At 45.1% G+C, this 25,031-nt stretch overlaps 2 protein-coding genes across 4 annotated transcripts in view; one reads left to right on the top strand and one right to left on the bottom strand.

Moving 5' to 3' along the window:
* KDM3A (lysine demethylase 3A) overlaps nt 1–3,897 on the top strand; it is a 32,367-nt gene extending 28,470 nt beyond the window's left edge. For both annotated transcript variants that reach the window (XM_063336946.1, XM_063336947.1), the window contains exons 22-26: nt 375–494; nt 583–722; nt 2,223–2,399; nt 2,483–2,617; nt 3,157–3,897. In XM_063336946.1, coding sequence (XP_063193016.1) covers nt 375–494; nt 583–722; nt 2,223–2,399; nt 2,483–2,617; nt 3,157–3,237 — 653 coding nt within the window. In that variant the 3' untranslated portion in view covers nt 3,238–3,897. The remainder of the gene's footprint in view (nt 1–374; nt 495–582; nt 723–2,222; nt 2,400–2,482; nt 2,618–3,156) is intronic.
* Nucleotides 3,898–6,237: 2,340 nt separating this feature from the next.
* LOC134516595 (charged multivesicular body protein 3) overlaps nt 6,238–25,031 on the bottom strand; it is a 37,992-nt gene continuing 19,198 nt past the window's right edge. The window contains exons 1-6 of one of the 2 annotated variants that reach the window (XM_063336951.1): nt 22,092–22,227; nt 16,270–16,330; nt 11,777–11,956; nt 9,046–9,167; nt 7,751–7,865; nt 6,238–6,805 (exon numbers count right to left, since the gene is read on the bottom strand). In XM_063336951.1, coding sequence (XP_063193021.1) covers nt 6,672–6,805; nt 7,751–7,865; nt 9,046–9,167; nt 11,777–11,956; nt 16,270–16,330; nt 22,092–22,136 — 657 coding nt within the window. In that variant the 5' untranslated portion in view covers nt 22,137–22,227 and the 3' untranslated portion in view covers nt 6,238–6,671. Of the gene's footprint in view, nt 6,806–7,750; nt 7,866–9,045; nt 9,168–11,776; nt 11,957–16,269; nt 16,331–22,091; nt 22,228–25,031 lie in introns of those variants that run through there. The other variant, XM_063336952.1, reaches the window with a different exon arrangement.

Here is a 25,031-nt window from a genome sequence, read left to right as displayed (position 1 = left end):
GGGATCATGGCCAGTAAAGAGATTGTGGCTAGTAAATACTGTAGCAGCTGCCTTTTGTGTGAACAAGAGACTGATTCTGAGAATACTTTATTCTAAACTGCTATGGAAACCCTCTTCTAGCACGATGTAAACAGAATTTTAATGTATCGTGCAGGCTAGGTATAGATACAGATCAGTGTGTCAGCCTGTAAACTAATCACTTGGGAAGACATGAACAAAAAGGGCAAGGTGCTGGATATAAAGTATACTACTGTACTGGAATAACTTGCTGATAACAGTAAAAGCTCTCTGTTTTTTTTTTGTAGATAGCAATGCCAAGAGTGCCATAAGGTTTCTTTTTGTCTTGCTAATGTACCTGAAACTTTTTGTTCCAGGCTTAATAACGCCAGAAGACAGAAAATACGGCACAACAAACCTCCATTTAGATGTGTCTGATGCGGCTAATGTTATGGTTTATGTGGGTATCCCCAAAGGCCAGGCTAATCAAGAAGAAGGTAAAGTCTTTCTTGAGTCCTGGGGGGGTTATTTCTGTGCTTGGAGGGAAGGTCCTTTAGTGTAACTGCTCATGTTTGCTCTCAACAGAAGTGCTTAAAACCATACAAGATGGTGATTCTGATGAATTGACAATTAAGCGTTTTACTGAAAGTCGAGAAAAACCTGGAGCTCTGTGGCACATTTATGCTGCTAAAGATACAGAGAAGATCCGGGAATTCCTTAAAAAGGTAAGCTGTTATATCTTAAAAACTCATCTTCTGCCTGTATACTTCTGCAAATATGTGTCTGTGGACTTTTCTTCTCCTTTCTATCCCAGTTGTTCTGGAAACAAAGGCACTGGAGTTGTGTCCAAGACAAAAATTCTTAGGTGCCATGCATCTCGGAGGATCTGAGGAGGGTAGTGCGTTGAAGCTACCTTGTATTTAGATACACTGCTTTTGCTCATGCTTCTTATCGCACAAGGAATGATGTTAAGTAACGAACAAAAAAAAAGATGGTTTAGATTTTAGCAAAAACAGTTTAATCTTCAGCTAGACCCTTCTTAAAAACATACATGTGAGATGTTCTTGGGAAATGTCAGAGCAATATGTGGTGCATAAAGTTATTCCTTGTTCTCTCTTTTACTACCTCCCTTCCCCCCTCCACTTTTATGAGGCTTGGATTAAGGGAAAAGCATAAGGTGTTTTGGGTGCTGTTTTCATGGGAGTTGAAGGCTTAGTAGAGAGATGATACTACATCCAAAAGGGCTTGTTTCGCTATTTAAATTCACCACAAATATTCCAGAGTTCCCTGTGGTCTAGAACTTCTTTGGTGTTCTAAAAGCAGAAAGAGCAAATACGCTGGTGTTTAAAAGGATAAATGGGATGATATGAATAACTGTTGGCCTTGTCAGCCTGACTACTGTGTCTTGGGCAGAAGCTTAGAGAGGCTACAGCAGGTTTAGTTAGTATTAACAAAGAACAAATCTTAAACATGATAAAACATGATACTGACTTTGATAAACACTGGTGTTCTGAGTTTTGACGTCTGTGCCTCACCTCTTCTTGGTCTCTTGTAGCATACTTGTCTGCAGGTGTGAGGCTTTCAGCAGCTTGTCCTGGAGTTAGAACTAAGTTGTCCATCTCCTCCCGAATGAGTGTTTGGGCTACGGTCCTGGGTGTAAATGACTGTCACCACAAATTGGATTTATACTGGAACTTTTTTCATAAATTCTCTCCCCACACCCTTCAAATTTCTAAAGTGCTTGTTGTGCCTCCCAGCCTCGCATCTCCTGAAAACTAGTTAGCATCCTCTGTTTTGGTCAGTGAGCACACTGACTAGTGCTGGCCTCAGGGCAGGCACCTGCTCAATTCCACACTCAGTAGTTTCTTCCAGTTGCAGGCTGTAGTAGTGTAAGGTTATTGATCCCATATGACAGTGGCTCTCCCTGTGAACACACGTGAGTCACTTAACCCTTCTGTTTCTTTTTACTGTAAGTTGGGTTTACTTGCATTTCCTATATTCACATTTCCAATGTGTCTGTGAAGCAAGAGGGACTGAGAAATGAAGCCTTCCTGAGCAAACCATGGACTAAAAAAGAATCCAAACCTTTCATTTTGCAACTCTTATACCCAAGCACATGGTGCACGTCTCCATCTGGCATGTGTGCTTATGGAATACCACAGAAATATCTTGACTGTCCTGTAAGACTGGTACATTGTAATACCTGTTGTCTTATGACTTTTCAGGTAGCAGAAGAACAAGGTCAAGAAAACCCTGTAGATCACGATCCCATTCATGATCAGAGTTGGTACTTGGACCGATCGCTAAGAAAACGCCTTCATCAAGAGTATGGAGTTCAAGGCTGGGCTATTGTACAGTTTCTAGGAGATGTAGTTTTCATTCCAGCAGGAGCTCCACACCAGGCAAGGACCAGGGACACTGTTACAGCCTGACCACTTGGGGCAGACGTTTGAGCATGTGGCTAATGCTTGTTTGTTCTCTCTAGGTTCATAATTTGTACAGTTGTATTAAAGTTGCAGAAGACTTTGTATCCCCAGAGCATGTCAAACACTGCTTCTGGCTCACTCAGGAATTTAGATATCTGTCGCATACGCATACGAACCATGAAGATAAATTGCAGGTAACTTTCCAATATTCAAGATGAACCCTGCCCTTCTTAACCCTTCCAAAAGGAAAAAAAACCAAACACAACCAAAAAACCCAACCCTCATCAAACCCATAAGGGGTGTGTCCACACAACCCAAGTTGCTTTTACGTTCCAGTCGGTTTTAACACATTGGATCTAGAAGAGGAGTTTCCATAGGTTATTTTGAATTGTTACAGTTGTTTTTAGTAGTTTTGAGGAAGCCGCCTGAAGCTTCCCCTGAGATTATTTTGAAATGTTTCTTGCTTCCATTTCTTTTATTCTCCTGCTAGCTGCGCTCACAGTACTCTCCTCAAGCTACAGGGTTTCAGTTTATGTCCTGTTAGAATTTGAACCTTATTTTCACAAGTTAGTGATTTAAGTGAAGCTTGTGCTGTTTAAACTCCAAAGAGAGCCGCAAGGGGTGTGGAGAAGTGGGGACGTTGTGCAGGTGTGTTCTGTGTGTCAGAGGCTCCAACCTGACCTGAACCATCCTGTTTGCTTGTAGAACTTAAAGGCCTTTTCTTTCCTCCTAGGTGAAGAATGTCATATACCACGCTGTTAAAGATGCAGTTGGGATACTGAGAGCGAACGAATCCAGCCTTAGCAGACCGTGAAGTAGGAAGCCTTAACCACACACTATGAAACAGAAGCGTCGGCAGCTGTTTTAACTACTCAGTCAGGACCTCTGTGGACTTTGAGATTATATGAATGTTACCTCATCTTCCTTTCAGCAGTACCAGAGGATCGTGGTACTATGTTCTGTGTATTCTTCCGATGTTTACAAACCTGATATGTATATGTAGTAATATGTATGGACTGTGGCATACTGTGAATGCTCAGTTGCAATAGAACTTTATATGGAGTTGCTCTCCAAACTGTACAAAATACCTCCTATAGAACTGTCGGAAACGATTCCAAATTACTCATTTGAAAAAAATATTATTCAAGACATTGTAAAGCTCCAATTTTTAAAATTTATTTTGGGGTGGGAGGAAGTATGGAGTCACCCACTTTAATAACCAATTTACATAAAAATAAGAATGCAGTTCTGGAATTTCACATTAACATAGAACTAGCATTTAAAAGTAGCTTTAAGCTATTGTATAGTAACATAGAGATGGGGGTTAACCATCTTTAGGTAAATGTATTTAAATTTCTAAATGTTAAAAGAAACTTTTAATCAAATGTCTTCTGTTTGAAACTGCTCTTTAATTTGAACTGATGTTTCTCTGGTTTTTAACACTGAATGGTCTACATAAAATTCTTCTATTTCAGATACTGTTCTTTGCCTGGCTTCTTCAATTGACTCTTTAAAATGCAGCGAATTTGATGCAGTGCTTTGAAATGCAAAAGCAAGTTGTGTATTGGATACTGTTCATAATGCGTTTTTAAGTATCTGAAGGTTTAGGGTGTTGAATTTAATGACAGATCTGTTTATAATTTAATTTTTTTTTTTTTGGTTAACCAGTGTGACTTGGCTTGACTACTGCTTCTCAGCTAATACCGTTACTATGGGCTGTATCAAGTGAGTTTTGCAGTTTCAGTCTCAAATGGCACATACGTTGCTCCAAAATGAGAGAGAGACTGAAAACATCATAAAACTTAAAACCGGCAGAGAGGTCAAAAGTAGAAAAGTGCATCTGTCATCTAACAAGACAAGCTAAGATCATATGAACCTTTCTGTTCTCCAGTGTCCTTCCAGCACTGAAATGCACTGTTGGAAAAAGCCATGCAGGGGGGGAACCTCTTAGTTAACCAAAAGTCACTTTTCTGAACTTTATGTAACACATTGACAAACTCTGTGCAAGTTCCCCTCCCCATAGTACTTCACCTGCTATTAATGATCAGCATTAACTGTTCTGAGTCTTTCAGGTGACAGTATTTTTTCAGAGAAGCTTCCTTTTATCTATCCCTCAGTATCCAGAGTGGAGCTGAGATTGCAGTCACTTGCAGGGAGTTAGAATAAAGTGGGCTCATAAAAGGTTTGTCTACTGTGAATAGGTACAGTGTGTCAGACCTGCAGATCTTTAGGTGACCATTTCCAGCTCACTTTGCCTCTGCCAAGATCCATAACGCCAGGTGAGGAATTGAGGCTGTATGAGTGCTGCGGTGGTGTTCTTGCACAGGGAGATGTTCTGCTTCGTTTGGCTTATGCTGCTACCTTAGATGTGGCTGAACAACTGCGCATCTTTGCTGTTGTCAGTGAGACCTTCCCTCCGCCTCTACCTGCAGTAAAGATTGGCCTCTTTCTAGTTGCTTCAGCTGCCTTCTGTAAGGAAGAGCAATAAACCTTGATTTGGCATTCTATGCTTGAAGGAGTTAAGAATCCTAAAAGGCAATGCTTCAGCTGAGCGTCCTTCAGCTGAGTGTTCTTGCACCATCAAGTCTGAAGTAAATGAAACAAAGCACTCCAATTGCTTTTCTTGGAGCCAGCTGGAGGAGCTGTGGGGAGCTGGCGTACAGGTACCTTACCTCCCAGCCAGTGCAATGAGTCACGCTGATCTTATACGCACTTATGCACACATGTATGTATGAAAAGACCCATTGTTGAGGTTGGATTGTGAATTTTCTTAACAATATGCTGTTGTTCAATCTGTTTTTATTGCAGCTGTTATCTACCCCATTTTACTGACTCTTCAACTGCTTTGTTTCACTTCTGATCTGTCATCTCTGGAGTTTTAAGATCACGAGAAACAAATAGTCCCATTTGTCTGTTTGGGGTGGAGATGGACCACTTGAATTTGAGTTTTCCCACTGGGTGCACAGCCCTGAAGCATTAGGGTTACTTTGCTTGCTGTGAGATGGGCCTCTATGTGCTGCCCCCTGGCACAAAGGTGAACAATGCTTGGCCCCTCCTTGCTTTTCATCGCTAAAACGGGAAGGTGTTGGACAACATCCATGTGTCCATGTGCATTATCTGCTCTTCCAGCCTTGCTCTTGGAATACAGTTATTTAGACTTTGTTTTCTTTTGGTAAGGCTTCCTTAAAATGAGCAGCTCTTTCCTGTGCCTGTGAAGCTCCTGAGGCACTGGCACATTCACAGTGGACACTTCCTTTCCAAACTGCCTTTTGTGAGCCCTGACATTTAAGTTCTGCCTGAAGTTCTTCTTGAGAGGAGACACACCTCTCCTTGTCTTTTGGAGTCCCTTGAAGCTAAAAACATGCCACTTAAGCACCAGATGGCGTTCCAGCACTTGAGAGACAGTGAAGTGATAGTACCTGGAATGATTCAGCAAATGACTAACAAAATACTGGCTGGTGACTGTTTGCCTGTAAAACCCACCCTTCTCAGGGCTCCTGCTGTGTCACTACACCTGAAGAGCGGCTCTTGCCTGTGGCAGGACTCCTGTCCCTGAAGGAATGGCACACAGCAGGCAGGGCAGCCTGAGCCTGCCTGTGCTAAATAAGGCTCTGCCTGGACAGAGCTGGAAGAAAACAGCTATTTAACAGCTGCTCTGAGTGAAAGCTCTTCTTTAACTATGCTGTAAAGGGCCTAAATATGCTAAAGAAAAAAAAAAAAAAAGGTGTTCTAAAACCAGGAGGGAGCTGTTAGAGGTGGATATTGTTTGTGAAAAGAGTTTGAAGTGATGCAAACTAAATTGATGCACAGGAGCAACTGTTAAAAGCAGCTTTAATAAAATCTGTAGTGAGTCAGAAAAACAAGAGATCTTACACCACTGAAGGTTTTTTTGGTAGCAGATTAAGCAAAAGTGCCTTTGAGGGAAAGATGGTACGTGAAGCTAAAAATGTGTTTCAGGACTTTATATCTGAAAATATGCAACATCTTACACCACCGTTGCCATTTCACCACAGCCTCTCACGGGGGAGACAGGCCAAACACAAAAAGGTAAGATAATCTCTACAGACTGCACTCCCCAAGAAGTAGTATATTACAGTAGTTTCTTGGAGAATACACTCCCCAGGAAGAAAACAATATATATATTACATAAAGTATTCTCACATATTAACTTTTGCATTTTGAAGGTAGGACAGAAGATCCCATTGCAAAAAAAAAAAAAAAGGCAAACTGTACACATTCATTGGATCCTTAGCTACGCAGCGTAGCTAGTCGTGACTGCATGGCTTCGATGTCTTCCTCCTCGTCAACAGCAGCGGCCGCTCCCATGGGTTCAGGCTCTGGAAGAGCATCTGTGACTTTACTAGGTGCTTTACCCAAGGCCCCTGCAAACAACAAATAGGCTCGTTAGTGTGCACTAGGTCTTCCTTTAATAATTAGCAGCTTTCGGGTGCATCTAAAATAATTAAACGTGTCACTTCTGGTAAAGGTCGCGCACAAGAACTGTTGGACTCTGTCAGTGCCAGGCTGTTGGCTAAGGCAGCAGTACTGACCTGTCAGCTCCCCCCGCCCGGCAGGAAGGGAGCTGCTTCCAGCCAGGAAACGGGATGGAAAAAAGCAAAGCAGAATGCCAGAAACAAGAGAGGGCAACAAGCCGGTGGCTTGGGACAAGGTCACAGCAGGGCAGGAGCTGGGGAACCGTGCTTTCAGCTGGACACAGCTCCGGTACTTTGGTTTGTCACACCCCGTCACAAGAAATTCAGGTAAGGAGCATCGTAAGCATTATCTGAGTCAAGTAACTGAAACAGCAGATCGTTACTTCACGAGCTGTAAGGCAGAAGTTGGGGGGTTTGGGTTGGGTTTAGGTTTGGGTTTTTTTGTTTGTTTTGTGGGGGTTCCCTCCCTCCCCCAACTCAAAAGACAAACAGCCTTTTACAGCCAGGAATCACAACAGAGCCTAAGACTCAAGGCCGTGCAGCTGAGTTTATTTCCTGGCTTCATTAGTAATGGTATATCTCATCAATCACATAAATTTCACCTTGTTAAGAGGATCCAGTGTGCAGACAAACACTGATCTGTTAAAGCCTCAATTAGAGCACTGAACAGATGTCAGCTGATGAATTATTACTTATGCTTTACCGAACCACACCGGCTTTCTCAGCCAGTATTCCCTGAGAAACCAGTTTGTCAGAGCACTCTGCCTATTAGCAGAGGCAAAGACACCACTGGGAGAGCGCAGTGGAGTCAGAATAGATGAAGATATAAATTGCTGTGTCCTATTGAACAAAGCGGGGCAAGGCTCCACTCTCAGCAAACACACACAAACTCACCAGCTGTAATTTCGAAAAGGATTTTGTCAATTTCCATCTCTGCTTCCTCTTCCATTTCCTCCTGATCCTCCAGGCTTTCAAAGGTGTCCTCCAGCATTTCCTCTATAATACCAGCCTAGCAGAAAACAGAAAGGCAGCGTGTGACGCCCTTGGAAACGGCAGAGCAAGAGGACACGCTTCCTACTTTCAAGATCAGGTTACGCCAATCCAGGCACTGAAGGATGGGGCTTTCCAGACCAAGGCTATCCTGTTGTATGAGGGTTGGCCAACACACCTGCCTACAGTTCAAGCACGTATCTGCACAACTGCTGCACAGGAAAAGCGGTAAGAAAACTGAGGATTAAATACACATGTTTTCACTTTTAAACCCTCAAGCTATTATTCCTTGTTGTTGCATGTCTAAACACTGACACCCCAGTTTGCTCCAAGTTTGCAGCCGTATTTCACATGCTTCAGTCACGAAGCGTAAATTGTATAACATGCTGTAAAATTAGTGTTTGACATAGCTTCTGTTTTTTTCAGCTGCATTTGAAAACATTCCTTCGCAGGGCCTGCAATCTAGGTATGGCCAAATTGTTCCGGTGCACAATGGTAAAGTTATTAAGAAATTAGCTGATTTGACATAAACAGTCTAGAGTGGTAAGGGGGCGGGGTGGCAGGAAGCAAAACAACTTTGGTAGTTGAAAAGAAAATAACCATGATAGGGAAGTAGTATACTTTAAAATCAGAGCACTTTCATCAGATGGAGACACTATGCTCGATGTTTTAAACCCAGTATCAGAACAGCCACCTTGCCTAAGATGGGACTTTCAGCTTCCCACTCCACAACAGGCTGTGGTGGGTTCTTTCATAATGAACATTTTCACCCCTGGAAACAGGACATTCAGTCTCTCCCGGAGCAGACGGGAGCTCGGGGACAGGGGCAGTCACTGAGCACAGGTGTGAACCCTGATGGAGCCTCCACTCCCCCCACCCTCAGGACTAGGGTGACCAAGCCACCACCGCTCCGTATAGGGACCGATCTTCCTCCTTCCATCCTCAACCCCAGTAGCTTTTTTCTGCTTCAACCAAGTATTACACCAAACGTGTTGCAGGTATCACTGAATCAGGGTTTTCCCCACATACCGTAACTTGCTAGAAGTTCCCCAGCTATTAACGTGGTACTTTAATTTGTGTTTGTCAGAGCTCACACAAACCCTCTGACAAAGGGGCCATCCTAAGCAGTCGCACAGCACTCCAGCATGCTGAACAACCGCCTCTTCTTCACTCAAGTCTGTGTATGTTATAGATCTTACCTTCATCATCTCTTTGGACAACTCCCTCATCGTTGCTTGGATTTCAGGGATTTTTACTAGATTTTGCATAGCTTTCATGACTTCCGTGCTCTTCTGCAATGAACCAGCTACTCTCAGGACAGCTGTGAAGGAGAGGCAAAGAAAACATGGAATGATTCGTTCTCCACTGAAAGCAGAGCAATTATATTCTCCCTACAGTGACAGAAGTTGGTTTACATGTAGGCAATTTAATTAAAAAAAGAAATGGACATCCCTCTTCTTCATTCTTGTCTACCTTCCTGGAAAAGCTCAACTCCTACCCACATCGGAAAAGATAAGTTTCTAGCAGATCCTGGTCCTGCATGATCACCTAGAGCAATTCAGATTGCCTGCTGGGAGATTTCAACCCACTTGCACCCCAGTTCATACAGAGAGATCCCTGAGGAGCTCCCGCCTGTGCCCCTCAGCAGCCAGAGGTCCTGCTGAGGGTGTCACCAGTGGAGCTACGGTCCAGCTCCATGCCTGACTGCCAACCAAAGTAGGGACCTCCTGCCTGACACTGGGTAGCAGAAGATAACTCTGGCAGAAGTTCTAAGGCAATAGTTTCAGTAAGCTAGAAAATTAATACTAAAGCAGAGAAGCTGTAAATAAGTGTAGTTTAAACTGAATTTAACAATACTCTTTCCAGAGGCTATTCTCATAATAAAGCTTAAAACCTCTTCTCAAATATGTTGATATACCAAGATCAAAATGCAATAATTAAGGGTACTTTGAGGTTCTTTAATTGTGCCTTTTACCTTCGCAGCTTCCTAGCCACGGAGAACTTACCTGCTTGTATATAAAATAGTCACTCCTTAATGAAGCAAAATGAAGGTACAGCATATATTATTTATCATTTTAATGATTTATTTAAGAACATTACACTTGTAACACTAACAAACTAACAGAAATATTGCCTTTGGTGGTCATTTCCTCAACATGAAGCAAGTTAATACAAATCTTAGACTGAATTCTAGATTGCTTCCCATTTCTTGGGTAAGTACATTCCCAGTAAGACGAAGATGCTGGTAGCCGTAATAAGGACGTTTTCTTTTTAAGGGACACCTCAAGCTGCAAGGACAGCCCCTGCTTCTGTTTCCTGAATGAGGTATGTGGGGAGCCACATTTGACCTTTCGTAAGACTACGCTTAAGGTTCACATGGTAACTCCTGATTTATCACTCATCTGGTGTTAAAATCTACTAGCAACTAGCTTGGATAATGCTGGAATGGGGGGGAATACTTGGATATTTCAGTAGCAGGTTAACCTCCCCCAAGTCTTTCCCCATCTTTAATGCTTTCAGCTCCACTCTTGTTACAGGCTGGAATGCTCTAAGGTGTGGAAAATACTGCAGGAAGTCTATTACAACAGATTTCTGGTGCGGATAAGGAATGAAGGAAATATGCTGGTATTGGAGAAGCACAAAAGGACTAAGTAGGGTTTAGAGAGAGACAGGTATTAAGCCACCAGGACAAATCAATTCATCCAAATCAAGGAAATCAAACACTGCCCCCCATCTCCATTTAGGGCTTAGTAAGTGTCCTAAGACTCTTGCTAGAGAAACAATCATTTACAAGATGAAGGGAATTCTACTGAGAAAAATAAACCTCATGTTACTGATCCTGACAAAATCAACAACAACAGGCTCCACAGGGATACGGGGATATTAGGCACATTCAAACTCTTTAGGAAGGCAGACTAAAAACATGCCCCCAGTTACTGGAAGAGAGTTCTGTTTCAAAGCACGTGATTCTTGTATCACTGCAACCCTCAGGCTCCAAGGAGAGGTGTTAGATTATCTGTTGTGCAGCTAATCAAAGGAAACACAGAGACCCAGTGAGGATCCAGGGAACAACGAGGGGTAGGAACCCCAGGAAGCTAACTGAGAGCTCCCTGACTACTCCAGAGCCCAGGGTGGGAAACCCATCCAGACAGGGCAGTGCAGAAACCATCTCCAGAACATCCTGCAGACTGAAGGAGGTTATTGCCTACAGGGATATAGTACTCGGTATGGGATGCAGGGCAAAAGAGCATTTCTTGAACAGAGAAAATTTTACTATGGGATCTTTTAAGGGAATTGCAGGAATGTGACTGAACATGAGAAACTTTTCATGGGATGTTTAGGGGAAGGACTAAAGGTGGAGAAAGGCAGGGATCAAGGTGGACCAGGGAACACACAAACCTCAGGGGCCTACAGGTCCAGGTACCAGCAGCTCAGGCAGAGGAGGAGACGTGGGTCCAGTTGCCAGATGGCTGGCCAGCTTAGACTGAGTGTCTGAGAATGGGTACTGGAACAACACATATATTGTGCATATATATATATATATATGTATGCTACTGGTGGGCCTGAGTCCTGATCGGCTGAAGAGGAAGACCAGGACTGAGCTATCAGTGCCATTCATGTTTGTGTGAAAGCTGCGTGTGTTTACACGGGAGCTGGTGAAGGCACTGCTGTGGGTGTGTGTGCCTACTGGGAATAGGTGCTCAGCCTGGCTGGATGTGGGGACATGGAACTGCAGCAGCCTCACACCTCCAGGCCAGCTACAGGGGGAATTTCCCAGGGTCCTGAAGCTCACTGGGATCAGCTGCCTTTCACAAGAGTAGGCCTGTTTCCAAATTCAAGCTCTTCCTGCATTTGACCTTGGTTCTGAAAACGGAAACTCAGACCTCACCTCTAAAGCTAGAAGTATTCGGGCTCAGGAGAAGTTCTTACCAAGCTGGTTCTTCATCCCCATGAGAACAGAGTTCATGTGAGCTTTGGATGCATAGAGTTTGCTTACAGCCTTTCGAGAGCGGATCAGTTCCTTCGCCAAGATCACACACACATCTTTCTGACCCTTTTTGGCAGCATCCTTTATTGACCGCTTCACCTTCTCCTCTTCTCTCTGAATATCTGGAGTATAGAAAAACACAGCAAATAGCAACAAACTGCTCAGGATTTGGAAGAGAAACCAGTAATTTGTTGGGGTGTATTTTCAATGCAAAGAATCTTTTCTGCTTGATTTCAGATCCCCTCTGTTACTCAAAGGCCTTATTCTAGACTCATTTACATGTTAGCTGATTAATTCAACTGAATATTAATAGAAAAATTCTCAGTACTAAACATCCAGCTCTGTAATTTTCTTTGCGGTTAAGAGTACTGTAAAGGACTGTCCAGGAGTATCACTGCATGAAGCTGAGCTGACTAAGATGAATTCTTAAGAAGCAGAAAAGGTCCAGCAAGAACAAAGCACTCTGAGATCACTACTTGACTTACAACTTCAGAGTAACTTCCTGACTATTAAACTGGCCTGATATAAATATATATGCATAAAAACATACGCATATATATAATATATACACACAAAGTTTAAGAATACTGTACTGATTTGCTGCTTATAAGATTACCTCTTCTGTGTTCATCACCAGATCGTCCCACTTCACCAGGAAGGAGCAAAGTTGTCACAAGGAGTTTAAGACTAGTAGTCTCAGAAGACAGATGGGCATTTACTAGCAAAAATACCTACCGGTCAGACTACATTCAAAGCTTAACTCACAATGCCCACTTTCAAGACAATTTGAGGGCTGTTGTAGGCAAATTTGTCCTCACTGTTTCTAAATCCCTGAAATGTGTTTTTCTGGAAAAAATACATTCAGAAAGATTGTAGAAGGCTGATCTCACAGAGGCTAGAAAGTTTTAGATATGCACTGCCTTTTTAAGAGAAAAAAAAAAAGCATAACCATTTATATAGTGAATTTGTAAGGGTGCATCCACAATTTTCAGAGTTACTTTGAACCACAGGTTTGTTAATTACTATCAAAAAAAGCCTTCATCCTTGCAGACAGACTTAATTTTTCTCCTCGTCAGGTACAACTCATTAAGCCTCAACTGGATACCCAGCCAAGTCTATACTCATACTTAAGGTCTTGAGTTTATATTGCTCATACTTAAAGACACACGCATTAGGTGTTCATACAAACCGGCATATTCAAATTATAAGCTGGTGCCAAAGTTATGGAAAATTTATCAGTAAAAACTAGTATGCTGGTAAATCATTAGTTTTAACTTAAAACAGCCTGTTCAAACTCTCCTGGTATTCAGCTTCATTCAACAGCTTTTTATAAGAGCATACTGGTGCAGGAGTACTGAACCAAGCCTGTATACAATGAGCACCAAATAGTTGGATTTGAAATATTATACATTAAACAGGCTTCTTCAAGTAACATAGGTTTCTCTAGCAAATCTGACGTGACTGTTCACACATCAGCCTCGTCAGACAATGCTGGCTGTGTACAGCAGAACCAGGTACCTCAAAAAGCTCAGAGTAAGAAACACAGGAACAAGCGGGGGCTGTATCAACCCCCTTCCTTTTCCAGACTCAGCAATAAATTAGCCACTGATGAAATGTGGCTCTAAGTCGGTGTGTAAAAAAGCCCTTTCCTAAAGTAAATAAAGAATTTAGATAGTAAGGGTTAGGCACACTTTCCTGCAAGGAGCTGAACCACAAGAACAATTATTTCTAGCAGTGGCTTTGTTCAAATTTGGTTTTGTTCAAGTCTTCTTGATTTATACCAGACAGAAGTTACACATAGGCAAGAATCTAAAGATGCCCTTTTATAAAAACAAAGGCATCAATACACACTTTTTGGCACAGGCCGACCTGAAGATTTCGACGCAGCTGCTCACGTGGGAGTTAATGAACCCTGTACTCAAGATGAGTCATTCTCTCAACATCATTCAATGGCCTCTTTATCTTGAAGGACTGGCAGGAATCTGTAGAATCATAATCAGAAAAATACTCCTTGCTGCTTCCCCACTATTATGTGCAGAAATGTCACAAGCTTGAAAACACTTGTATGTCAGACACGGGAGTGAGCTGAGTCCCAGCATATCAGAACAGGTAAGAAACAACTGAAGTGGTACAGTAGAAAACAGAATGCACCAGGAGTACTCCAGCAGTACTGAAGAATTATGACATTCACTTTGAATGCACCTGCTTCTACTAGTAACTGATGTGCTACTACATCCAAACTAGTGTAGGGTGGCCTTGTACTCAAGTGAATGCTTTCACTTGCATGACGAACTGCTGAATATGAGATTAGAGGCACAACTATGCAAGAACAGTCAACTCCGCCTTTGAAGGTCAATGCCAGCTACACACGCCTAGCAAGCCAAGTCACTACACCAGTCCTTCTGCAGCATTACCAAGCATAACAGAGGCACAAGGCAGTCCAAAGCACCGATGAGAGGGGCTCACAAGCTCAGTAAAACACAAAGTTACTGTATTACTCCAACTATATTAACTCAAAAAATTCAATTCTGAAGTCACAAGGATACCTTTCATTTCTTTGAACCTTCCAAAACCTCAAAAGCAACCTACACCAAATAGAAATCACTACTGAAGCAAGACTCCAACAACAGATGGTTTGAAACAGCGTGTTGCTATATTAGTAACTGCACTGACTGGGCAAGCCAAATGTCTGAGTGATCCAAGCCCACTGAGTCAGTCCCAGGTGGATCTGAGTGTTGCCTTATCAAAACACATCTAGCACAGTTTCCCCAGGGAAAGAAGACAGGTCCCAGCTCAGCATCTTTGCTCAAAGATTACAGAGATGTCCTGTGTAAATCTCAATTTAAATGATAAAGCATGGCAAAATCCAACTACAGTGGGTAATTTTGGAAAAAAAAAAAAACAAACAGCAAAAAAACCAAACCAAACAAACAAAAAACCCAACAACCCAACAAAACCCAAAAACACCCTTAGTGGCACCTGGCTGTCACCTTTCAGCAGCAGCTTGCTAGCCTGGTAAGTGTCCAGCAGAGCTGTGTACTTCCACAGCTGACACTTGGTAAGATGTGAAATACTAGCACAATACAGGCATCAAAAAGATACTCTGTACTTTATCAAAATTATCATAATAGCAGATGGTTGGTGGCTAGTCTAAGCTCTGACATGTATTTCCTCGAATATAACACTGAAATACAAATACAGAGATGTTTAGAACTGCTACAATAATTAGATTTACATCGACATCAAAATATCAGACTACCACATAACCAAATATCTATATATGCCATTAGAACTATTATGGTATGCATAAAGTTGAGAGAAAACCAAAATTTCAAGTAACCATCAATAGCAAACATGGGCAGTTTACTCCCATGCAAGATGCAGCCTCTAAAACATACTTTGCTAGTAATATCAGCCACATTTCAGTTGCTCAGTGCCTGATACAGCCACACAAAGTGCCTTGGAGAATGCAAATCATTTCACAGACATAATGAACACCACTGTACAGCGTTTTTCCTGGAAGAGGCATAAACCCTGTCCTCATTTCACAGATGAGGACAAAGACAGACTTTGTAATGCGCAAGCATCTCCCTCCAATCAACTCAAACAAATCTACAAGTGGTAGAATATATGAACCCCGCCAGCTTACTCCAGAAGCACGGGGCAGGGGAGGAAAGGGAGAAGGGAGAACGTACTCCCTGAGTCACTCAAAACAGTCATGTGCCTAATAACCAGATGCTGACGCAAAACACCAGCACATCCCACGGGCCAATCCTGAGGGCAAGGTAAGACAAAAAAAGGGGAAAATAGAATCTAGCCCCAAACCTATGTCCAGATTCTGGGAAGGCGGGCAGAAGAGAGAGCAAGAAACTGAGCTAGCAGCAATGTAATAACAAGCAACTCCCCTGCTTTTCAAGACTTCTTCAAAAGTGGAATGCCCACAATTTAATAGCAAAACTCCTACTGCGAAAAGTCTTTCTTCCCCCCCCCCCACTGTTTGCAATTTTCTCAAGCTGACAGCAAGCTACTTTTGTTTAGCATGTGTGCTTCATGCCAGTACATACCTGCAGAACCTTCTACATGTGGAATTACTTACCACACCAATACTCTATTCATTAAAATGATGTGGGTGAAATTCTGGATAAATAGTCTAATTCTTCTTATCAAATGGGATTTAAGAGCATTATGTCCTACTGGAAGCATACAATATTCAGGTTCTCTTGAAAATTTTACTTGGACAACTTTACAGTGACATCATTTTGTAACACAGACTAAGTCTGGTCCCAGGATCACATTCATCTTCCTTTATTCCGGATGCGATAGAGTGCACCAGGTTATTAGATTTCACAGCCTCCCCCAATTAAAACAAACAAAAAAAACAACTTGAAAGGCAGACAGAGAAAGGAAAAACAAGAAATGACACATAAATACAAACCTCTGATCTGTCTATCAATCACTCTCATTTCTTTCCTTATCTTCAAGGACCATTCATTGACCTTAAAAAGAAAAAGTAAGAGTTACTTGAAATTCCAACTTTAAAACTATGCCTTTATACTTTCTTGTAACTTAACCATTCAATATCTAAAGAAGCACTTCAAAATGCACAAGCTTTAAGTTACAAGTGATGTTTAAATATTTCATTATTCAAATGAAAAAAAAAAACACAACACTGCAGAGGGACCACAAATTATTGCCCTCCTCTTAACATTCCGATAAGGAGTTAAGAAGAATGTGACTTGTGAATCAGAGACGGTCACTGCCTAGCTCATTTCCCACGTCACAGCGCAGAGGAAACTTGCCGCAGGGGATTTCAGCATAAGGTAGGACTTGGCACAGGATGACAGCACCAAGAATGCCACTACTCATTTCAGTCAGAAGGAACCCCAGGAAGTCTCCAAGCCAACCTCCTACTCAAAGCAGGACCAAGTTCAGAGTTCAGAAAGGTTTTTTGGTGCCTCATCCATTGATACTGTCTGAGGGCAGAGACTTCACAGCTGCTCTGGGCATTTATTCCAGCACTTAATCGCTCCTGTGGTGAAGACCTTTCCTCGTATCCAATTCAAAAACCTCCTCTGGCCACCTGTGGCTGTAGCCCCTTTCTTGTCACTGGGCACACCTGGAAAGTACCTGGCCCTGTCTTCACTACAACCCCATTAGAGGCAGTGAAAAGCTTTAGCCCCATGCCCCTTCACCTTCTCTTCTCCAAACTAAAACAAGCCCAGTTCCCTCAGTCTCTCCTACTGTGTCATGGGCACCGGTCCTCCCCCATCTTGGTGGTCCTCTGCCGCACTCTCCCCAGTTTGTTGACACCTTTCTTGAATTGGGAGCCCAAACCAGGACACTGTTGTGCAGATGTGGCCTCACTAACATCAAATGTAGCAGAGTAACTGAACAACCATCTGCCTCAACATGATGCTTACAGCTTGCTAATGCAGGCCAGTTTGCCCTCATTGCTACAAAGGCGCACTGCTAACTCACGTTTATTGTCCACAGGAAGCCCAGGTCCCTTCCTGCAGAGCTGCTGCCCATCCAGCCTCAGGCTGCACATCCCGACATTCAGGGATGGCTGACCCACATGCACAACCCTGCGTTGCTCAACATTATGAGGTTCCTGCCGGCCCGTTCCTCCTGCTTGCTCAGGTCCCTCTACACAGCAGCTCTGCCTTCCAGATTCCCTTCCCCTGTATTTGGTGGGGTTCAAACACAGCCACTCCCTCTGCAGCTTCCCTCCTGGGGCTTGCCAAGATGTCTCTGTTCCAGCACTCCTGGCTCCCCCAACACAGGGTGCTGAAGGAGGTGGCAAGCACCTTTTGCCCCCACCACCTCTCTGGGGAACCACAGACATCAGACAGGCAGCAACAGCCAGATATCCATCCGAGAACTGGAAGCATTTGTGGTAAAGAGAGAAGCAGAAAGGGTCTGCACAACATCAGATTAAAGAATCGTGAGATAATAGCATACGAACAGAGCACCAAATGCTTGTGGAGCTCTGATGCTACTTTTATTATTAGCAGCACAGATTTTGCATAGTACCTAAAAAACTCACCTTAAGTATTAAAATGACCTCTAGTTCGTGGATCCACTTGCACACTGTACATGCCAGCACACAGGCCACTCAAGAAGTCTAGTTGGCTGTATGAAATTTCATATGAAAATCTCCCTGATTTTTATGCGATTTTTAAAATTCAAATAAAAAAACCTTTGTCTTCCTGAATAAGCTTCATAACAGAACTGTAAAAAGAGCACTCTTCAGTGCACAAGCCCAGCAGAGCAAGACATATTCTTAGACTTAACCAATCTCAAAAGAAATGCTCAGTTGCAATGAGCAATACCATGTTTTAACTACAAACAACAACCATCATCCATTCTGCCCAAGCACAAAATCTGCTGCAAAAAAGCCCCAAATCCAAAAGCCCTGCAGAGCTCTGTGAGTACACATTATGGGTGTTGAGAAGTTTTGAAGGGGTTTCAGAAAGCTCCTGCACCTTTAACTGAATCCTGTTTTATTATGGGGGGAGGAGCCCTTGCAGGACTGACTGCAGCCTCCCCTCTTGTCCTCCAGAACAGAGCAGAAAGTGTCATGTAGATTCATTCCTCACCCTGATAAGAGGCTAAGAAGGTCCCTCTTTTGAATATGCTTACACTAGAGGGAGAGAAGCGGGGAAAGAGACTGAGGTAAAACGTGATTGAACTCTAGGTGGTCAACTGTCATGTCTCAAATGTAACATCTCCCAAATATTTGTTCTACAACTTGTATTCTAGAACAAACAAACATGTATTAAGCCTTCACATACAAGCACAATCAGCAACTGTGAAGTGAACTACAGCAGGATTCACAGATTCCCGCCTCTGTGATGCACAGTTCGGCACAAAGACACCATTAAATCACAGATGGCTGTATGTTGTCATCAATCCCTGCTGTCTCTGACAGCAGAAAACTCTTTGATAGCTCATCCCTAACACCGCCCAGAAGTACTGCGTCCAGCTCTGGGGCCCCCAACATAAGGAGGATCAAGTCCAGAGGAGGGCCACCAAGATGATCAGAGGGCTAGAGCACCTCTCCTATGAACACAGGCTGAGAGAGTTGGAGTTGTTCATCCTGGAGAAGAGAAGGCTCTGGGGAGACCTTAATAGCCCCTTCCAGTACCTAAAGGGGGCCTACAGGAGAGATGGGGAGGGACTCTATCAGGGAATGTAGTGATAGGATGAAGGTTAACAGTTTTAAACTGAAAGACGGTAGATTTAGACTAGATCTTGGGAAGAAATTCTTTACTCTGAGGTTAGTGAGACACTGGAACAGGTAGCCCAGGTAAGTTGTGGATGCCCCATCCCTGGAAGTGTTCAAGGCCAAGCTGGATGGGGCTTTGAGCAACCTGATCTAGTGGGACGTGTCCCTGCCCATGGCAGGGGGGCTGAACTACATGATCTTTAAGGTCCCTTCCAACCCAAACCATTCTATGACGATTCTATGATGAATAAGCTGCTTCACACAACTGCCCTCATAGAGGCAGAGCTGGGTGCCTCTGCATTCCCCGGTCTTCCCAACACTCATCACCAGTTTTGTGTATAAGAGGAGGACTCATTGACTCTGATCTAGACAACTGCATACTTCCAGTTACATCAGACACGTCAATTTTTTGAGCAGTAAAGTTGTATCGCCCATCTCACACAGGACACCAGGGATAGGACTATGAACCACAGCACAAGGCAGCATAGAGGTAGCAATGCTGGGAACTGAAGTACTTTGGCTAACTAAGCAAGGCTAATTACCCCAAGCACAACTTCATTCTGATGAAGCTATTCTGCTTCCAGTTCTGACATAAACAAAAACACAGTTCTCACAGCACCTCATCACACTGGAAAGTCAGCCAGCAAAACACTAAGTTGAAATAAACCATTCAGACTACACTGGAGGAAAACCACCTTTTTATCTCAAACAATCGAGATGTGTCATTAAACGTATAGTAGACCCCCAGCTTTAAACAGACTGAAATGCATCACTAGCTCCTTGCAAGGACTGAAGATCTTTGCCTTGTATCATTCAGCCAATAAGTTCTGTCCCATCAACAGCAAGCACATAAACAAATCCAGGGTGACTCACTGCCATCACAAAAATCTCAACCTCTTCCCATTACCAGCCACCTCCTGTGGTGCTCAGTGCTCTCTCTAGCCCTACTCAGGGACAGTATCTTGTGTACAGCTGCTGGCAGACACGAGGTAAGCAGTGCTTTTCCCCCCATCATCTAGTAAGCAGAAATAACTACTACTTCCTTCTAAAGCTGCACAGACAGATAGGGGAAGAAAGAAAAGTCTTACTACTAATGGGTTTCTCAATATCTCTGTTATGGCCTGTGAAGTCCTCGTGCCAGCCTGCAACCCAAGAGCGTGCTCATGATGGCAAGATGACCCAAGTCACTTCTTACAGGTCAGAGATGCCTGTTTTCTAGCATCATTGCAGACTTTTCTGCAAACAGCTCCAAGATGACCCACAGACACGCTGTGTTACTGGAAAACACAGCAAATTTGTCAGTTGTGGAAGGGGAAAGAGTGGTCATTGGACATGAAACAACAAGGACTTACCAGTGCAGTATAACTACATCATGTGGGTTAAACAGCTGTCTGCTGCTTTATCCCGACTACTGAAAGCAGCAGTCTACAAAACCCAGTTCTTCCTGTGTTATCTTCCAACACTGCTCATGAACGCAGGAAAACTATAAGCAGCCTGCATAGTGCTCCGAAACAGGTAGAGGAGGAAGGGAAAGTATACTGTCAAAGGTATATTCCTCATCTAATGCTACCACCCAACAAGCAACAGCTATAACTTGCTCCCCTGGAACTCGGCTGCTACAAAACAGCAGGGAATATATCTGTGGCATTGCAGCTCTCCTAAGCTTTCAACTTCACTGTCTGCCACCTTCTCCCTGCTGTTTTTTTTAGTACCTCTAATGTATTTGATTCTTTCCTCCTATCAAACAGCCCATTTTTTAATTAACACATTAACAGTGATTTATGAAAGGCCACAGCGAAATCAGTATCTTATTTCATTTCACTGTGACATTAGAAATCTGTGGGCAGAAGCCAGGCTCACGCAGCTTGCCTGTAGCCTCAGAAAAACCCCTTTGAATCATAGAATTGTCAGGGTTAGAAGGGACCTTAAAGATCATCTGGTTCCAACCCCCCTGCCATGGGCACGGACACCTCCCACTAGATCAGGCTGCTCAGAGCCCCATCCAGCCTGGCCTTAAAAACTTCCAGGAATGGGGCTTCCACCACCTCTCTGGGCAACCTGTCCCAGTGTCTCACCACCCTCATGGTGAGGAACTTCTTCCTAACGTCCAGTCTGAATCAACCCATCTCTAGTTTTGATCTCTAGTCCTACCATTACCCAACATCCTAAAAAGTCCCTCACCAGCTTTTTTGTAGGCCCTGTTAAGTTACTGGAAGGCCACTATAAGGTCTCCTCAGAGCCTTCTTTTCTCCAGACTGAACAACCTCAACTTTCTCAGTCTGTCTTCACAGGTGAGGTGCTCCAGCCCTCTGGTCATCCTTGCGGCCCTTCTCTGGACACATTCCAGCATGTCTATATCTTTCTTTAGTCCAAATATTTCAGCTATTCATATTTTTAAGACTCTCTGCAACAGGACCTAGAAGCTCCTAATGAAGCCGGAGAGCTAGAAACTATGGAAGACAGCTAACAGCAAGCTAACAATCCAGGAGCCGCTGACTAAGCCTCCCCAAACCACGCCACCCAGGATGCATCACTCCTTTGGCTACTGCACCTGCGGCCCTGAGAAACCCTTCCCCCCACCAGGTCTCTGCACACCCCCAGGGCGCAGGACACCTCTGACAGCACACCGAACACCTCAAGAAGCTGCTGTATTTTAGAAGAAGCGAGGTAACCGAGCGCAGGTGCCCCAGCCTCTTTGGGGACGGAGTACCAGGGCTCCTCAACCGCTGCTGAGGCCCGGCCGCCGCAGCGACACACGGCGACAGAGCTCACCGGGGCACTCCGCCGCTCCAAACCCTCCTCCCGCCGGCCGCGGGGCTGCAGGCCTGCCGCCTCCCCCTCAGCCCTGGGTCCGCTGCTGTCAGGCGGGGCCCCCGGCGCCGCGGCGCCTCGCCCAGGCCGGGCCCGGCCCCTCCGCAGCCCCCGCCCCGCGCCACGGCAACGCCATGTACCCAGGCCGCCACCCCGAGCCGCACGCCCCCGCCACCTCCCGGCCCCCGCCTGAGGCGACGCCGCCGCCGGGGCCTCACCAGCTCCTTGGGCGGCTTCTCGGGGGTCTTCCCGAAGAGGCCCATGGCGGCGGCCGCCTCGCGCCGCCCGGCCCTTCCGGGTTCCCGACCCCGCCCGTTGCCGGGGGCGGGCGGCGCGTGCGCGGTGAGGAGCGCCCCGCCCTCCCCTTTCCACGCACGCGCACGGCTCCGCACCGCCCGTGCCCGGGGGGCGGGTGATGCCTGAGCAGCCCAGCCCCGCGCGGGACCAACCGTCATCCAGGCCCGGGCGCTTCCCACCGCCCGAGGCAGCTCTTGAGGGCTTCGTACGGCCCCACGCAGCCCCTTGCATGGCTCCAGGCAGCCCCTCACTGCCGCTCACGGCTCCACGCAGCCCTTCAGGGCCACGCAGGGCTTTGTATGGCCTCACACAGCCCCTTGCATGGCTCCACACAGCCCCTCGCTGCCTCTCACAGCCCCCCACAACCCTATGCAGCTCCTCACAGTCACACACCGCCTCTCACGGCCCCACACTGCTTCACGCAGCCCTTCGCAGCCCCTTGCATGGCCCCATGCAGCCCTTCATGGCCCCGCACAGCCCATCACACGACACCTCAACGCAGCCTCTTGCATGGCCATACTCCACCTCACGGGGTCCCACGCTGCTTCGCATGGCTCCACACAGCCCCTCACACGGTCCCACACAAACCTTCGCATGGCCCCACACAGACCCTCACACAGCCCCCCCCACGGCCTCTTGCATGGCCATGCGCTGCCTCACACACGACCCCGCGCAGCCCTTCACGTGGCTCCACGCCACCTCACATGGCTCCACGCCGCCCCCCGCCACTGCGTGTGAGGCGGGCAGCCAGCAGAAACGGGGCACAGAGGAGTTAACAGGATTTGGGCCCGGTGCTGATAGTGGCCAGGCACCACCTCCAGCAGGAGTTAAGAGCAATAAAAAGCAGACCCGAGCGGGTTACATCACCACCTGCCCTCAGTCTGCCACACAGGTTGCAGGAAAGCACAGTGAAGAGGATGTATAAAATCTAGTCGTGCAAACGGTGACTCAAACTACAGTAAATTATCTTTCCCTTGCAGCCCAGGGAAGACCCGCAGGAGACCCAAAGAGAAAGAGAAGCAGCTGCTGGCACATAAGACATTGCCTCCTTCATCTTAAGCTGACAGGGCTCTGTTGGAGATGCCCCACCGGCAAGGCCTGGCTCATCTCCATCCTCTGCAGTCCTCTCTGCAGCAAAGGGCATGTAACCTGGCCAAAATTAATGGAGCCACCCTGCTGGGTGCTGCGGAGGCAGCTCCAGCAAGTCCCTCCATTCCCTTGCGCCCCGATGCGCAAGCTGAGACACAGAGGACTGGAAACAATCACTGAGGCACAGAAAGAGTGCCAAAGCTTAGGAAGAAAAAGGTACTACTAGCTTAATCTAACTCTAATTCTGTACAATTATACTTACCCTCATTATTTAATTCCCAGAGAAAGACATTTTAATAACAGTTACAAAAATATACAGTTCACCTTTGTCTTTTTTCCTTCCAAGAGCTAGTGCAGAACAAAACCAGATCTAAATTTGCTCTCATTTTGGACTGGGTACCAGCCATGGGAAAGCCAGCGTAACAAAACAGTAATTGCTGAGACTGGCAGAGACCTTCAGAGATGATCTAAATCTGCCCTCTCCTAGTAGCAGAACAGAAGACCAATTGCCTTAATTAAACCTACTGACATAAGTAACCTCAGATCATCTGACATTTTCTGTTTACAGTTGGCCGCCAGCTTTCAGGCATGCAGAGAATAAAACACTGTACTTCAAGAACGTTTAGCATCTCTGTTAACTTAAGACACTTCACAAATACTAGCACAACACAACCCAGCCCAGCGAGGCAAAACAAATGAGCAGCGAAACTGCTGACCTTGTTACAGGCACAGTCTTTGCTCTGTTCTCTGGATTTTAAACTGTCAACGCATTGGGTAAGGGCCGTCTGAGAATCTGCGCTCCGTAGAAAACAATCCTACTTGGATGCTTCTGCTGCTACCGACACAAGCATTTAATAAAATAAATACGTCCAACTGCTTTTCCTTTCCTGCTGGGACTACCAATACACTACAGCAGCTGCTGTAGATTTTGAAACAGATGCATCGCCATGAACTGGATCACAACAATTTATACAACCCAGGCTAACGGACACGAGGGGACCGAACCCTCACTCACAGCTATCTACTGGTCATAATTACCTGCTCATATAGATGTGCCCTCTGTGGCTCTCCTGCTAATTAAACTGCAGTTTGTATCATTCATCAAAAGAATTGGACTAGTAGAGCAACTGAGGTCATTAAAACAAGCCTTCAGCCGAAACAGGTGTGCACAATGGCTTGCTAATAAGGCTGCACCCATGCACAGGAGCTGCTTGGGCCCAGGCTTCGTATGAAGAGGTCAGCTTTCAGCAGCAGAGCCATGCTCCAGAAGCACGCTGTGCCCCAAGGACACAGGTTGCTTGAACTTACTGCTTGCAGTGTTGGGCAAAATGCTGAGGTCCCAGTGAAAGGATACGCTGGACTCTGATACGGTGCTTCGCTTGTGTACTTCAGTACATCAACTACAGACTTATTTATATTCATGAGAGTTCTCCTCTGTTTCCCCTTTTGAGATGGCAAGGCCTCAGTTCGGTGCAGATTTCAAGACAGTCCTGAAACAACGTGGATTTCAATTGTGGCTGCTTATGCTAAGCACATAGGCTAAATGTCACGCTGCCGCACAAACTGGAAGCAGAAATGCTCTTTGCCCTCATTATGCCTCTCCACTGCTCTGCCGCAGCTGTAATGACAGATAAAGGGCATATACTGACAAGCCTCAACTGGAATAAAAATTACTTTCTGGACCACAGGAGAATTGGTGGTATTATGCCCCTTCTACCTCCCTGGTTCAGTACTGCAATAGGAAAAAGGAAACGAGAGGAAAAAGTACTCAC

This window comes from Chroicocephalus ridibundus, chromosome 5 (genome assembly GCF_963924245.1).
Source record: "Chroicocephalus ridibundus chromosome 5, bChrRid1.1, whole genome shotgun sequence".
Lineage (NCBI taxonomy): Eukaryota > Metazoa > Chordata > Aves > Charadriiformes > Laridae > Chroicocephalus > Chroicocephalus ridibundus.
Note: the sequence above shows the minus strand (reverse complement) of the source record. Positions and strands in the feature narration are given on the sequence as shown.